The following is a 15,796-nucleotide window of genomic DNA, read 5'->3' on the forward strand; positions in this document are numbered from 1 at the left end:
CGTTGTGACACTGTGTGGTTCCCTGGGGCAGTTGCTTGATCTGTTATTCATTTATATTCCAGGTCTGGTATAGATTTCATGTCCAAATCTGAGCTAAATTGTTACATTCACAAAGAAAAATATCACTGTGCTATTCTGCAGATGAATTGCACATATCATAAAAACATACATAAGCTTGCTAAATGTAGATTTGATCATTTTACTATTGGACTATTGTGTTAAAACAACTCTAATCAACAGCATGTAGCCTGTTCTAACACATAAACTCATCTTTTGTTTACATTAGGTGATCATTTACAGAGAAACCAAAGAATATTTATGTGTGAAATAGAGATAGAGGACTGGACACCAAAACCAATCTTCCTTATTTGAACATATAGAGAGCAGAACATTTAGTGTTTCTCTATTTACTGGATTTTTACAGTCTCTTTCTTTATCATTAGTTTGTCTGGGGGGATATTTTTATATATTTATTTCTAAGTAGGTGTTTCAAAGAGGACGCTAACTGTTGGTCAACCACCCCCAACCTGGATTTCAATGGAAACAGTTGTATCATTTTGTAAATAACTGCCTATTATTAAAATTATAACAGTTTAAATAGATTTGACATAAGCCACTTTGATGTTTTAAGTTATTTTTAACTTGGTTTTGGCAACCTCTTAGACTAAATAGGACAAACTAATCTTAGTTTACTATAAAACACATCTACTAGCTAATATGCCTGTAACTTTTCAGTAGAACTCCTTTACAAATCTTGAGCTATCCCTTTAATTATAATATTTCCTCATAAGGCTCACCAGAACACTGAAGACAGAGTGTCCTGGGAGTGGTATATTGACTAAAATAAAGTCTAATGTCACTCAAACTCCTACTGACGAGAAAAAAAAAACTTCACAGCTTGTAGGATGCCATATTTAGAGATTTTTTGGAGCTTCTTGAAACTAGCAGTGCTGCCCTCATGTGGTCAAACAGAATAATTTCAGGTGATACATAAGAATAAAGTAGAAAACTATAAAATTTCTGAAGAAATTTAAACGGGGCCTGATGAAGTGTGCCCGTTGGTTAGAACCCAGCGTTCTGATGCAAAGAATTAGCATCAAAGCTAAAGTAAGCTACAATGTACTCAAGCAATTAAGCATGTTGAGTAACATGTACTTACTCCATTTAGTATATTAAAATTAGTGTACAAGTTAAAATTCGCCAAAATGCTAATGTTAGCCTAATGCTGCCAGTGACATGAGGGGTATAACTAGCATGTTGTCTGACATTGACTTCCTCCATTATTCAGTGTGCTAAACATGGCTAATAAATAGAGTAGCTAAAAAGCTTATTTTAGGGAAAAGGCTACTGCTAATGTGGGCAGTAGCTACTGCTAATGTTTGTGCTAATGCTAATGCACTGCCTTCTGATTTTTACTTTTGCAAAAATAAAAATCAGATGTTTACTTCGTGGCACTTGGTTACCAGAAAACGCATAGGCTATTTCTTAGCATCAGATTTGTTAATAAGTTAGTGAATTTTTCAAAAAAATTAAAATGTTTTTTGTTTTGTTTTTTTGTCATTGGTAGTGAAAATATTATAAGACAGACACTAAACACAAAAGTAAAAAGTAAAAATTTGATCTATACTTCGTGGCAGTTCGCTACAAGAAAAAAAAAAACAGCTCATCTCTTAACACCAATTTGATTATTGTTCAAAAACATAAGATTTCTTCTGCTCTTTTAAAATACGACTTATCTCACACTTCTTACTACTTAACAAGAATTGTGCAGTTGGTTAATTTGGGGGAAAAAAAAAATGTAAATGTTTTTTTTTTGTCAGTTCTAACTGGAAGCTCTGCCCTCCTTTGTAGGAACTGAGTGTTCCGCCATCTTTGTAGTTCTCTACATCTCTGCCCTGCTCAGTGTTCTGTCTGTACCGACAGAAAACAGTTTCAGAAGTTGTTTTGATTTGAATTTGGCTCGTCTTTCGCTAATTACACCGCCATGGTTACTCGACATGGCAACAGAGTATCCAGCCGCATGTTTTGATATATTTTGTGGGGGTTCACGCAGAGGTACGAACCGCATTAACGGTGACAGGAAGCTACAGTTATTTTGAGGTGTAAAGTAATAGGTGCCTTCCATGCGTATGCATTGCTGTGGCAGGCCCCAATTACATCAGTATGAATATTTAAAACCCTTTGGTAACTTTATTAGACTAACTATTTTTAAAGAAAATGTGTTGAAACATGCCAGGCAATCACTGTAAATCTTTGCTGGTCTAAATAAATGACATATCTTAGGTGTTCAGGCTAACAAACACCAGAACACCACATTTTAGAGCTGTTTCAATGATTCTGCATTTCTTAAGGAAACAAAAGTCTAAAATCTCAAAACCTTGGAATTCATTACAGCCAAAAGAAATTACTAAAATGTGAGCATTTACAGGATAAAATGGAGAAACTAGAAGTATAAATAAAATATAAACAATTTGGCAAAATGCTCTGCTTTAGTATCCACTAAATTAGCTCCAATATTTGTTCCAAACATTTATTGTACGATTCTTGGACGATTAAAAATAATAATAATAATAAAACTGTTTTTTACTCTCTTAGATTTCAAATACGTTTAGAAAACCCTTCACCACTGATATTTTCTGAGGATTCTCTTTCCTCTATGACAGCCTCCTACACATCGCACAGTGGAAAATGCAATCACTAAAATGTCCATCAGCTCTCTCAGATTATGCAATCCTTGATACACAGTCATTTCAATGTGAGCAAAGCTCGCCATGATCAAACATGATTACAAAGCCATTTCAGAAATGACTATCAGGCATCTCCATCTCAGCTGGCTTTGTTTGTTTCCTATGCATTTTGACCTGACTGTGCTTAGTGTAAACTGGTTGTGAAAAAGAGTGAGCTTCTGTGTTGTGCATAAAACCTCTTTATTTCCTGGTTTTTTAACTGTGTCAGTTTGCATCTGCAGAATAGAAGATGAGCACTGAGAGATTTACAAGTGGTTGGACAGACAAGCACAGGTGAGCAAGGCACTGTATAATTGAATATAACGAGCTGCTTTGTTATCCTCTTAACTCTTCTCATTGTCATGAGTTTCTTAAAGTGACCCTGTTTCATGAGGTTGCATCTGTTTTGGGATTGTTTTTAATAATGCTGTAAAAAAAAAAGGTGCTTTAACAAATGAAATTTGACCGATTTAAACAAAACTGTGAATATATCAGCCTTTATGTAGGTAATTACCACTCTTAGACTGTTACTCAATTACTGAGCTAGACTTTAGATTTATGGCTTTTTAAATCTGATTTTGTTTTGTAAACTGGGAAATGTTATCTCACCCTTTGCAATTTTTAAATCAGTTAATCTTCCGTTTCCCCATCCTTATTTAAGATTTTGTTGCGTGGCTCCAAAACTGTTATGTAATTGATTTACTGTTAATTGTGCTACAACATTACTACATTAAAGAATTTGAGGTTTTATTCTTAAAACTGATGCCTGGATAAACGTGTGAAAGACCTTAGGTTTAAAACGGAACGTGACCTGCATGTCTCTGGGTTTACAGAGATAACCTTTCCCCCACATGAAAAGAATCTGGATTGAGACAAAACAAGGCCGATTCGCCGTTGCCCTGGTGACTAATGCACGGGTGTAATTGTGGGGTTTCAGGCATTGTTCTGTGTGTTCAGCTGATGGAGAGAGTGCTGATAGTAAACCTCTTAGGGATCTGAAGACTTACCTAAGTCCTGCAACAATACTCTCCGTTATGGAGGATCAGCCGGTGGTCCCCCTCCTCCAGCCTCTGAGTCTGCATACACTCACAGGAACAAACCTTTGCACATTCACATGGCTGTCTCCTGCCTGTGATTAGGCACCAAATCTGGGTTGCCAACATTCCTCAGTCGACCCCACTGCTCCGTCAAACTGAGCGGCGCTCTTGCATGACTGCACAGAACCGGAGGAGACACATCACCCACACAGACTCTTCTCATTCTCATCCTCTTTTAGGATTTTTAGCAAAAATTTACTACAGCGCAAAAGAGATTTGATTAACAACAAATAATTTGGATTACTTCCACCTGCTTGAGCAGAGAGGAAGTATCTCAAATCAAATGGTCGCAACCAGGTCAGCTAAAAGAATCAGGAATAACAGAGCCAAATAACTTTCTTGTACTGGATTTTTCCTGCGTGGAGGACTAAATTTTTTATCTTTCACTTGCGTGTTTCCTGATACAGAAGGATTCTCTGAGGCACTAGGGAAGCTCCTTTTTTATGCTTAAAAGATGGACCTTTTGCCGGATGGTTCACGGTTGCGCTCTGACAGCACGAGCAGCTCTGAGTCTCAGGGCTCCAGGTCGAAGACGATCCTCCGCCAGCGCCTGTCCGAGCTGATGACCTGCATAGAGGACATGAGTTCTGATGACGAAGCCGGCGAGGAAGTGTCCCGCACGCTGGACGAAGCCTTTCAGCTTTGTGTACGATTACTCCCCACAGATGCATTCAGGTTGACCAATGCATATGTTCACATGTTTATGCAGGCATCAGAAAGAAAACGTTTTTTTATGAAATGTTGGGCTTCATAGAGGTGATTGTTTTTGCTGACAGTAGGAAATAGTTTGATCGGCTGCAAATGTTATAGCCTTGGGTAATTCCTGCTTTACGGTGTTATTTAATTCTATATAAATATAAAGAGGTGGTGAAATTTTAATAGAAAATAAATAATTAATAATTGTTATAGGCTGCACATGGTCACCTGGAACGTGGCAACAGCAGAACCTCTTGAGGACGTCGCCTCATTGCTACAACTAAATGATCAACCCTCCATAGACCTTTATGTGATTGGGTATGGAAAACCGTAGCAGACAGATATTTATGATTAGCAGCGGGATCAATGATTGAGTCATTTTGTTTGCTTTCCATTTTTACTGGTGTTACTTAGCTTGCAGGAAGTAAATGCCACACCTGTGAGATTTATCTCAGACTTGATGGCAGAAGATTCCTGGAGCCATCGTTTCATGGACACACTGGGACCCAAAGGCTTTGTAAAGGTGAGAAAAGAGGAAATAGTAGTGTAGCAATAGATGCATGTAAATAAATATTCAGTAGAGGTTTATATTGTCTTTGTGTGCTTCATCCATTTATGTATGAGAGTTTGACACCTCAAGTGGAAAAATATGGCAACTTTTTAAGCCTTCATTGGAAAATGGCAAAAAAAAAAAAATTTGCAGCTCAAAGAAAGTTGAAAGAGGTGAAAAAGACAAAGTAAAGCTAAAAACAGACCAGCTAAAGAATTGAGTTTGAGGCAAATTGTGGGTGAATTTTAAAGACCATAGATCATTTTCCTTTCCCTAAAAAGAGTCCTCTGTTGTTTCCATCACATAAAGTCCCTTAAGGATATGTTGAAATTTGCGGCTGGAGCCAAATTAAACTCCTAACAAATAAAGTAAAATGTAAATTTTTCCAAGATAATATACACTGTAACCCATAGAAGCTGCAAACAACAATCAAATATATAGTCACAGGAATACACCAAACACTAAATGACAAATCCTTGTTTTTCTATCTGTGCTCAGGTCACATCGGTGAGGATGCAGGGTTTGCTGCTGCTGGTTTTTGCCAAAATGATGCATCTCCCCTTCATCAGAAACATCCAGACCACCTACACTCGCACTGGCATCTTTGGCTACTGGGTAGGAAATTTCTTAGCGGCCTTGGCTTAACCCTAAACTTTGTAGAGAGATCAACTCTAATAGGCGTTGGTATTCCAGTGTCATCAAAGGTTTTAAATAAAAGGCCTTTTGTGTTTGTGAGGTGGAAAGTGGGGAACATGAGAGAACACTGACATTTAGTAAACACTAGGATGTGTTCCAACAAATAATTAAAGTTCAGGGAAAAAAAAAAAATCATGCTATGTGCTATCATGAAAATAGTTTCTTTTTTTCCTCTTTTTTTCTCTCAGGGAAATAAAGGTGCCGTCTCTGTACGCTTTTCCTTCTACGGCCATATGATGTGCTTCCTCAACTGCCACCTTGCAGCTCACATGCACAATGCCCTGCAACGCGTTGATGAGTTTGAGTACATTCTGGAAACACAAGACTTTGACATCTTTGACACTCCTCATGTCCTGGACCACAAGTCAGTGTGCCCGCACATAATTAAGCTACCGTCCAACCCAGTGCTGAAATAGAGGTGTCTGTGGTTCTTACCAGGGTGGTGTTCTGGTTTGGTGATCTGAACTTCCGTATCGAGGACCATGGCTTGCATTTTGTCCGCTCATCCATCAATGGAGGACGCCTCAATTTGCTGTGGAGCAAGGACCAGGTATGGGATTAAGAATTTGCTATTTGTGGATTAAGATATTCTGATTGACATTTTGTTGTTGCAGCTCATCATGATGAAGAAAAAGGAACCCTTTCTGCAGGAGTTTGACGAAGGGCCACTGAATTTTAAACCCACCTACAAGTTTGACCGTAAAGCTGACTCCTATGACTCCAGGTACCATGTGTCTGACGCTCATATATAACACAGATTAACACCTTTAACAGCATTCTGATTGAACTTAAATTTCTGCAGCTCTGCAAAGACATGGTTGGGTTTTAAGTAAGAAACTCTTCATTTCTGTGTCACATGCTCCACATTCCCCTTTATTGTCGGCCACTCCACCTTTAGTTAATGCAGAAATCAGCTTCAAGTGTGCACAGCATGTATCACATCAAAGGCAGCTTTGTTTTCCTCTGACCCCACCATAATGTGTCTGCCTTAGAACGAGAACTGTGGCACTGCCCGTAACCATGTACAGACCAAGGCCTCTGCAGCGCTGCAGTACCACCCTCCTCTTCCTCCTCACCTCCCTCTTCTGGGGAATGGTCTGTTTCTGGTTGGGGGCTTGGTATAGAGAAACAATTAGGCTATTAATAAATAAAATGTTTAAAAGTTACATACAGTCCTATTTGAAAATAAATAATTGTCCTTACAATACAAAGGGGGGGCATAACTTACAACCGCAAAACATATGGAGACACAAGTTTAACGGACAAAATTCAGATGGGTTTAGCCAACTGAATACTGTGGATGAATTTCAGATGTGGTCTATGTTTTCATTCGAGCTGAGCTCCTGCCTGCTCCCCGCTGTTTGTACCTGAATAATACGTGTTTTGCTTTCTAGAAGACATTTAATTAACTCCAATTCTACTTTAGACGGTATTGTCAGCCACACACTAGAATATAGTTACCTTTGCACTGCATGTTTGTGTGTTTTAGCGGCTCTTGTTTCCAGCGTTTTTATAAATGTTCACATGAATTAGTGTAAATAAAAATGTGTCCTCAGATAAGCAACAGATAAGATTTTAACTAAAATACGAGTTCACGCGTTATCATTTACTCTTGTTTTGATTTTGTCTAGCGGCAAGAAGAGAAAGCCAGCCTGGACGGATCGGATCCTCTGGCGGATCAAACCTAAAAGCCTCCCATCAGAAGAGGATGACGATGATGATGAGAAGGCATCAACTTCTCCTGATGATAGGCAGGAGGAGTATCCAATCATGGTCACCCAGAACACATACACCAGTGTCATGAGCTACGGAATCAGTGACCACAAGCCAGTCATTGGAAATTTTACTCTGGAGGCAAGTACAAAAGTGTCACATGACCCCAGGGGTTGTATTTTATTACACCACATCTTTCCTTTTGTAATCCCTCCAGCTGAGAAAATACTTCGACACACAACTGGTAGACTTGGCACCTGTAGGCGAGTGGAGCGCAGACCAAAATGCACTTCTGACTTATACCATCCTAGAGGACTTCATGTCTTCCACGTGGGACTGGATTGGCCTCTACAAGGTTTGCAAAGCAGGAAAAAGTCCATCACTACAATAATACAAACCATACAGATTTGAACTGACTGTCTTGTTGACCTGCAGGTCGGATTCAAGAGTGCGTCTGACTATGAAACCTTTGTATGGGTCAGAGAGAACGAGCTGCCAGAAGTTAATGAGGTCATTGAGGTAAAGTGGAATTGAAGAATGTTTTGTCAAGCCCCTATATAAATACCTTCTTCATAAGCATGCACTCCTGTTTTGGCTGCAGAAATCTGTGGTTAAAGATGACCTCCCTCTGCTAAGCGGAGAATATGTTCTGGGTTACTACAGTACAAACCTGAACAGCATCGTTGGCCTTAGTGATAACTTCCAGGTGAGGTACCACACTATGCCACTCATGGATGGCATACCCAATTATTTTATTTTCCCTTTTTCATCATACGATTTTCAATGCAAACGTTATTAAATAAACTCTAATTATTCCGAGAAAAATCGGGTTTCTAGCATATAGATATTTACTATGTTAAATACATTACTAGTGAGGTAATTATCTATTATTTTACTGGTATACTGGATGCTTTGACATATGCCACATAGGCTCAGTTGTTGCTGCATTCATATAAAAGGTTTATCAAGCCTTTCAGACAATCAGAGAACCTGGTAGCTGGACAGATTGTAGTTTTTTTGTGTTGTAACAGAGAATGTTAACAGACCACACATTGTCTGTGTCAATATAAACCACATGTGTCAAACTTGAGGCATGTGGGCCAAATCCAGGCCGCCACAGCTATTTCTGTGGTCCTCTAGAGTCTCATGCACATTGACATTGTCTGTGTTAGACAGCTTTTACATTTTTTAACTTTTTACAATCTGTACTTAAGCATTTCTTAACTAAATATGATCATCTTATAGCAGTGGATTAGCTTCCCTTTTTATGCTAAATGTTTGTATGAATTTGTAGATCCTGGAATCCAAGCGAGCTGCCATGGAAGGTCTTGTATCTAAAGACATCAACGGGATCGACAAATGAAAGAAACATTGCTGCAGTGCCCTGATGTAAACTTCTGCACCATGATTGTGATTCAGACTTTAAATTGCCCAGCTACATGATGAGATGGTTGGGAACATCAATCTTGTATTTGCTGTTTTCCTTAAGATTCATTCTTCTAAAATTGGACCTTTGGTTGAGAATAAATTACTAATAAAATTAAATCACTTTAATGATTGACTGGTCTAATGATATGATTGCATATACATTCTGATTAAAACATCATTACTCGAGATTTTGAAGGAAATTTGCCCTGTTCAGACATTCATTTTGCTGTACTCCAGACTGTTGGAGGGAGAGTGGACACAATGGTAAGATCCCAAGAGCTGCTTGAGAGATTCGGTTTATTTATGTTTTGTGGTCAATATTATTTCACCATTTTATTAATGTGGGTTGTCAGTTTGAATAAGGCTTCCTCAAGCTATAAGAATGATAGAAAACATGCTAACAAAAAGCCTCAGACCTGCAGCCCACAGTTGGCTCTAACAGAAGTGGCTCTTTGGCTCAAATATACAGTACAGACCAAAAGTTTGGACACACCTTTTAATTCAATGAGTTTCCTTTATTTTCATGACTATTGACATTGTAGATTCACACTGAAGGCATCAAAACTATGAATAACACATGTGGAAATATGCACTAAACAAAAAAGTGTAAAACAACTGAAAATGCCCCTTATATTCTAGTTTCTTCAAAGTAGCAACCTTTTGCTGTGATTACTGCTTTGCACACACTCTGCATTTTCTTGATGAGCTTCAAGAGGTAGTCACCTGAAATGGTTTTCACTTCATAGGTGTGCCCTGTCAGGTTAATAAGTGGGATTTCTTGCCTTATAAATAGTCATGAAAATAAAGAAAACCCATTGAATTAGAAAGGTGTGTCCAAACTTTTGGTCTGTACTGTATGTACATTTATTATTATTGATACTTTAATTAAAAAAATTAGTTGTACAAGTTTATGTCGGGGTGGGGGATGACATGTTCGCATACACCTCAGAAAGTATGTAGTTGCGCCCCTGCGTAGAAATAACATAAAGATAACTGATGGGTGCGTGTGAGCAGCACCTACCGACTTGGTAACCTTCCCATAATCCATTGCGGGATTATGCAATGGATGCAAGTGTAACTTCACTTGACGTTCCGTTTCCTAGCAGCGTATCTTTTCAGCGGTAGGCTCTCTGGCTGTAAACACGTGGAGACCGCACATCAACCCGCTAAGCTAAAGGTAAACGTTTAGTTCATATATAACGCATTCGGTGTTTATATAAAACCAATGGACGTTTATGAATTAACTTTAGATTTACTCCTGTTAAGTGACTCGTGCAAAAAAGGCTTCAAGATGCTAAAAGGTTCGGCTAATGAATGTGCTAGCTGAGTTAGCTTCAACGGAGAGTATGGACACCGCCAGTTAGCTAAGAATAAAACTGACAGATTGTCTTTGTTTATTTGTTACATTTACCCCCAATTTGAAGTGTCGTCTAATTCTAGCTATATTTTCTAAATAAAAATATGTAAATTAAAGTAAAGGTTTTGTGCTACTGGTGACCTGCGCTCGGTTGCAAGAGAGAATTTTGCCAAACATTATAGTACCTGGAGGAAAGTTTAATTATCATTTGGTTGATTTTCATTATAATGTGTTGGCTGTATGAATACGCGTATATCATGTCACAGTTATTATCAATAAACATGAGTGTCCAAAACGGGTATTTACTTTCATGATAGGAAAAAATAGACTGTCGTGTCGCATTCAGAACAACTCTGATTCCCAGTTGAGTTGATGCTGACAAATCAAGTCATTGAATTATTCTGAAACATTTCTTTTTCACAACCACATGACATGATCTTAATGCATTTGTATTCAGCTTAACTTGTTTGAAGCTGTACTCTTGGCAATAACAACTTTCAAACTTTTCCAGGTTTAAAAATACAAATGAGTTTTGATATTTTGGCTTTATTTAATGTAACTAGAAGTTCCTTATTTTAAACGTTAATTAGCTGCTTGAAACATTCACTGTCACAATATAAATTGAGATGCTTTGGAGATTGTAACATTCAGAGATCACACAAACGTACAGCAAAACCAGGTCTAACAAATTTCATCTTGTCAGAGCTCTAACCGAACCAGACTCGAGATGACAAGTGAGGATGTGGAACGGCTGCTGATCCAGTTCCAGGACGAGAATGGGGAAGTTCTGGGCTCACCTTTCGATGTGCCTCTCGACATCACCCCAGACAAACTGCAGCTCGTCTGCAATGCATTGCTGCAAAAGGTAGCACTGACTAACTTGGCGTAAACATGCATTTTAATATCTAGGAAATAATAAAATGCATACAAGGTAACATTTGTAAAATGTAGGTCTTCTGTTTAATCTGATTTAAATGCGTATTTTATAGGTCGTATGTTAGAGCAAAATCTTCTAGCATTGTATTATATAGATTGAATGTTCATGAGATCACGTAGACTTGTAGAATGATTTTTTTTTTTTAAGTCGCAGTCCCATTGTAATGTGTAATCATTCTGCTCCATTTTGTCATGTTTGTCTGTAATTCCAGTGCATTTTATTGGGGTGATAAGTGATCAGCAAACATCTCTGCCTCCGTTTAAAGTTTTTTGCTACCTCTAGCTGTTTATCCTCCAGTATTGTGTCGTATTTAGCTGAATAAAGTAATGCCACATAAGTATGTTATTTTAAAAAACAGAAAACTAAGCATTTTTTCAGTTCTGCAAGGCACTGTGTTTAAAGCTGAATATTAAAATGTATTAATCTACATATTGTGACTCTGTACCTGCTGCAGGAGGAGCCCGTTCCTCTGGCATTCTTCGTGCGCGGCGAGGCAGAGGTGGTGTCCAGCCTGGGTTCCTGCATCCAGACTCTCGGGGTGGAGACGGAGCAGGTTCTGCCGGTGGTGTACCAACCTCAGGCTGTGTTCAGGGTCCGGGCCGTGACCCGCTGCACCAGCACGCTGCAGGGACACACAGAGGCAGTCATCTCCACTGCCTTCAGCCCTACTGGCAAGTGAGTTACTCTCAGACATGATAACCAGCTGCATGCTTTTTCATAGTATTTGTCCAAAATGTATATAATATAAAAACCCACAAGAGGCTGATTTATAAGTTATGTTGTTGTTTGTTTGAGATATTTGGCCAGTGGATCAGGAGACACCACGGTGCGCTTTTGGGATCTGACGACTGAGACCCCCCATCACACTGCCAGAGGTATGAAGTCACTTCTATAAAGAGGCATCATTTCTCTCTCAAAAAATACAAATTACATATTGACATCTGGACACCTCTGAGCTCCACTGTGCTTTATTGAAGGACACAACCACTGGGTCCTGAGCATCGCATGGTCACCTGATGGGAAGAAGTTAGCTTCAGGGTGTAAGAACAGTCAGGTTTGTTCCAAACTTCTTTTTTTTTTATTTTCTAAACATGAATTCCACAAATTTTTTAAAATTATTTTCGCAATGCTGCGTCTTTAGATCTGTCTTTGGGATCCGGTGACAGGAACACAGATAGGGAAGACTTTGACGGGACACACCAAGTGGATCACTTGGCTCTGCTGGGAACCTCTTCATCTGTAAGCCTTCAGTTCCTCTTTTATTGGTGATCTTTTGGGTATTTTTAGCTGTTTGTAGAAACCTAAACATTTTGCAACTATGTTTCAGTAACCCAGAGTGCCGATACTTAGCCAGCAGCTCTAAGGACGGCTCTGTTCGGATCTGGGACACTGTTCTGGGACGCTATGAGAAGATCTTGACCGGACACACTCAGTCAGTCACCTGTGTGAAATGGGGCGGAGACGGACTGCTCTACACCTCCTCCCAGGACCGCACAGTCAAAGTGTGGAGGCCCAAAGATGTAAGGCAGAGTGTCTGTTTAATCTTTAACTGAAGTAGCTCTGAGATTCCAGACGTGTTCACGTTTGTTTGCTGATTTCAGGGCGTGCTGTGCAGGACGCTGCAGGGTCACGCCCACTGGGTGAACACTCTGGCTCTCAGCACAGATTACGTATTACGCACTGGAGCTTTTGAACCTGCTACCGCCACCATCAACCCCCAGGATCTCACTGGATCTTGTAAGGCCTTCTGTTCCTTTGTAATGCTGGATTTTGAGTTTTGTTCCTGCCTAATTGGCATCATTTCCCTCTAGTGGATGAGATAAAGGAGACAGCCTTGCAGAGATACAATAAAGTTAGGGTGAGTACCTTTTATTTACGTGAGAGGAAAGTTTCTCTAACGCCTCGTTGATTCTCTCAATTTATTGTCTTCTTCCGTTGCAGGGCTCCGCTCCGGAGCGGTTGGTGTCTGGCTCTGATGATTTCACCTTATTCCTGTGGAATCCTGCTGAAGACAAAAAGCCTTTAGCCAGGATGACCGGCCACAGCGCTCTGGTCAACGAAGTGCTCTTCTCCCCCGACACCAGGCTCCTTGCTTCTGCTTCATTCGATAAGTCCATTAAAATCTGGGACGGACGTACTGGAAAGTAAGAAAACCTCTGACTCAGGAGGTTGAGTGAATGTACATAGCTGAGTCTTTTTAAAAACAAATATCTCTGCCACATACTTAAAAAGAAAATAAGATTTTATACACAGGATCGGTTTCAGAAAATTGTTCATCTCCATTAACTTGCATAAATATGTTACTGATGGTTGTTTTACACCTTCTAAACCCACAGATATAGTGTCCTGCAAAGCTAAAATGTATGTCAGCCAATCGTATTGCTTGAAAACAACCACAACTTCCTGTTGGGAATTAAACAAGGTTCATTTTTGTAGATAGATATACAAGTTGAACTACTTTTAAATAGCATATTAGAAGTTAATGAAGCACAAGACAATGTCGATTGGAAATTATGTCAAAGCAGCCATGTTGACATTATTTTTTGCAGGCTGTAATGTGTTTGACCCTAAAACTCAGTTTTTCCATTCACTCAAACACAAATACTGAATTTTCTCAAATCTCCACTTTGGTCAGTTTTCATAAGAAATTGTTTTTTGTGATACTAAACAGAGTTTTTGTGTGGACGAAAGGCTAAAATGCATAAACATTTTTTCCATTTTTCCAGATATCTGGCTATGTGTGGCCTAAGCCTCACCTCTTCTCCATCTCTGATAAGATTTTTAGCAAATCTACAGGTGCAGCTACATAAATCAGAATAACATGGAAGAGCTTGTTTATTTAAAAAATTGAAACTCAGATTTACACACAGAGCTCTATACAATCACCTTAAGGCCAAACATAATAATAATGCTTGTGAATACTTTTTCCTTCCACTGAATTTTCCATTAAAATGCTGGAATATGGCTCAGTTTTTGATTACACTTTGAGGTAATTTAGATGTGTCTGTATGTGCAATACCAAATAGATCCATAAGATGGTGCTGTTAAGCTAAATAAGTCTCGTCCTCTTCTTTTGGTTCTCAGATACCTGATGTCTCTGCGGGGACATGTGGGATCTGTGTATCAGGTGGCGTGGTCAGCAGACAGCCGGCTGCTGGTCAGCGGCAGCAGTGATAGCACGCTGAAAGTTTGGGACATAAAGACTGGGAAGCTTAATATGGACCTTCCTGGACACGCTGATGAGGCAAGACAAGAGATGTGTTCAAATTATTAACGAATGTTTGCATTTTATTGATATTAGTTGATGATTTTCCTTCTGTCCGTAGGTTTATGCTGTTGACTGGAGTCCTGATGGACAGAGAGTGGCAAGTGGTGGGAAAGACAAATGTCTTCGAATGTGAGTCGCCCTACTTGTACAGTTTCCACAAATGTTGGACATATCCAGATACTAAACCTTTGCCTTGTTTTTTTCAGATGGAGAAGATAACCAATTATGTTTCCTCTCATATGGGTTTCTTTAAAGCTTCAGACAGCTGAAGCAAAGGGTGTCCAGAGCAGATCTAGTCCTCTGTTCATCTTTACGGCGCCTGCCACAGGAGCGATTGTGTCGAGGAACTTGGATCCTGTCACAATACAAATGCTGAGTCTTGTTTTCAAGTCCAAATGTTAATCATTTACAATGCAAGACTGCAAACAAAAGCTCACCCAAATGGAAATTTAAAACGTGAAACATCCATTGCTACATATAAAAGTATTTCAAAACGTTTACCTTACGGAATGTAACAACCCTCATCTGTACAAATCAGGTACCAGTTTGCAGATTACTGAAAGCTTGTTAGCCATCATCATAGATGTAAAGATACATAAAAGAATTGTACTTTTTAGTAAATTATCAGAAAGCTATACAGGTCCTGTTTTCATCTCAGTTCTTGAGATATTTTGGCGATATTTTCATGGAACAGTTGGTCTGTTGAGGCAGCATGTGGGAGCGGTAACACCTTCCTCTGTGATGTTAAGTCCACTGTTGCTTGCCCTGCACCTTCAGTCTTTAATCTCTTCTGCCGTCAGCGCGACGTTAAACATCTCTTAAGTTGCAGCGGCAGGAAATCCTGAACATTTCTTTCATCCCATATTGGGAAACCTCATTTCTTGTCCATAGCATGAATTTATTGCTGGATGATTTACTCTTGACGCATTCTAACTAGAGGTCCCTCCCACCATACTGTTGACTTAACAGTAAATTAAGTGGCTGGTAGATGAACAAGAAACAAAGTTTCCCTCTGAATGGTTGAGAAATGTTGATTACAACCAGTTTGTACACATGTATTATTCAATCTCATTGTATTATGTTGTGCTTTATAATGATAATAAAGACTTGATTTGTGGTCTTCAATAGCTGTCCTTTTTGAGTTAATACTATACAAATAGGATTACAATAACAAATATTACCACATTAATTTTAAGCTGCATTTTGAGTGTAAGAGTTATTTTTGTGAAGGTGCAAATTCAAAATTCTCATCTTCATATTTGTTAATCCAAAAATTTAATTTCATTCAAATCTATCAAAGCAACATTTTGTTTTGGAGGCACTTTTTT

The 15,796-nt window shown here is 39.0% G+C and overlaps 2 protein-coding genes across 5 annotated transcripts; both read left to right on the plus strand.

Moving 5' to 3' along the window:
• The first annotated feature begins 1,762 nt into the window (after positions 1-1,762).
• LOC116727966 (inositol polyphosphate 5-phosphatase K-like) lies at positions 1,763-9,092 on the plus strand. Of its 4 annotated transcripts, XM_032575674.1 has the most exons (14): positions 1,763-2,055; positions 2,969-3,020; positions 4,733-4,837; positions 4,934-5,042; positions 5,568-5,684; positions 5,954-6,129; positions 6,204-6,315; positions 6,380-6,489; positions 6,568-6,594; positions 7,397-7,619; positions 7,696-7,833; positions 7,914-7,997; positions 8,080-8,184; positions 8,773-9,092. In XM_032575674.1, exons 2-14 carry the CDS (start codon positions 2,977-2,979, stop codon positions 8,839-8,841), a joined length of 1,419 nt encoding a protein of 472 aa, XP_032431565.1. In that variant the 5' UTR covers positions 1,763-2,055; positions 2,969-2,976; the 3' UTR covers positions 8,842-9,092. The 4 variants fall into 4 exon arrangements, with proteins under 4 accessions (XP_032431565.1, XP_032431562.1, XP_032431563.1 ...); XM_032575671.1 differs by lacking the exons at positions 1,763-2,055; positions 2,969-3,020 and adding an exon at positions 3,145-4,498; XM_032575673.1 differs by lacking the exons at positions 1,763-2,055; positions 2,969-3,020 and adding an exon at positions 4,321-4,469.
• An 862-nt stretch (positions 9,093-9,954) lies between these two features.
• nle1 (notchless homolog 1 (Drosophila)) lies at positions 9,955-15,593 on the plus strand. Its single transcript, XM_032576834.1, has 13 exons — positions 9,955-10,083; positions 10,967-11,128; positions 11,655-11,875; positions 11,996-12,075; positions 12,178-12,254; positions 12,342-12,439; positions 12,528-12,720; positions 12,802-12,937; positions 13,012-13,058; positions 13,142-13,344; positions 14,285-14,444; positions 14,527-14,597; positions 14,675-15,593. Exons 2-13 carry the CDS (start codon positions 10,991-10,993, stop codon positions 14,685-14,687), a joined length of 1,437 nt encoding a protein of 478 aa, XP_032432725.1. The 5' UTR covers positions 9,955-10,083; positions 10,967-10,990; the 3' UTR covers positions 14,688-15,593.
• The last annotated feature ends 203 nt before the right edge of the window (positions 15,594-15,796 follow it).

This window comes from Xiphophorus hellerii, chromosome 11, assembly GCF_003331165.1.
Source record: "Xiphophorus hellerii strain 12219 chromosome 11, Xiphophorus_hellerii-4.1, whole genome shotgun sequence".
Lineage (NCBI taxonomy): Eukaryota > Metazoa > Chordata > Actinopteri > Cyprinodontiformes > Poeciliidae > Xiphophorus > Xiphophorus hellerii.

Excerpts from the sequence above, each read along its gene's own strand:
- nle1 (XM_032576834.1), top strand. The coding sequence starts at position 10,991 with ATGACAAGTGAGGATGTGGAACGGCTGCTGATCCAGTTCCAGGACGAG. Across the intron at positions 12,721-12,801 it reads AAGTGTGGAGGCCCAAAGAT|GGCGTGCTGTGCAGGACGCT; the intron begins GTAAGGCAGAGT and ends TGCTGATTTCAG. Across the intron at positions 12,938-13,011 it reads CCAGGATCTCACTGGATCTT|TGGATGAGATAAAGGAGACA; the intron begins GTAAGGCCTTCT and ends ATTTCCCTCTAG.
- LOC116727966 (XM_032575671.1), top strand. The coding sequence starts at position 4,278 with ATGGACCTTTTGCCGGATGGTTCACGGTTGCGCTCTGACAGCACGAGC. Across the intron at positions 5,043-5,567 it reads GACCCAAAGGCTTTGTAAAG|GTCACATCGGTGAGGATGCA; the intron begins GTGAGAAAAGAG and ends ATCTGTGCTCAG. Across the intron at positions 6,490-6,567 it reads GCTGACTCCTATGACTCCAG|CTCTGCAAAGACATGGTTGG; the intron begins GTACCATGTGTC and ends AAATTTCTGCAG.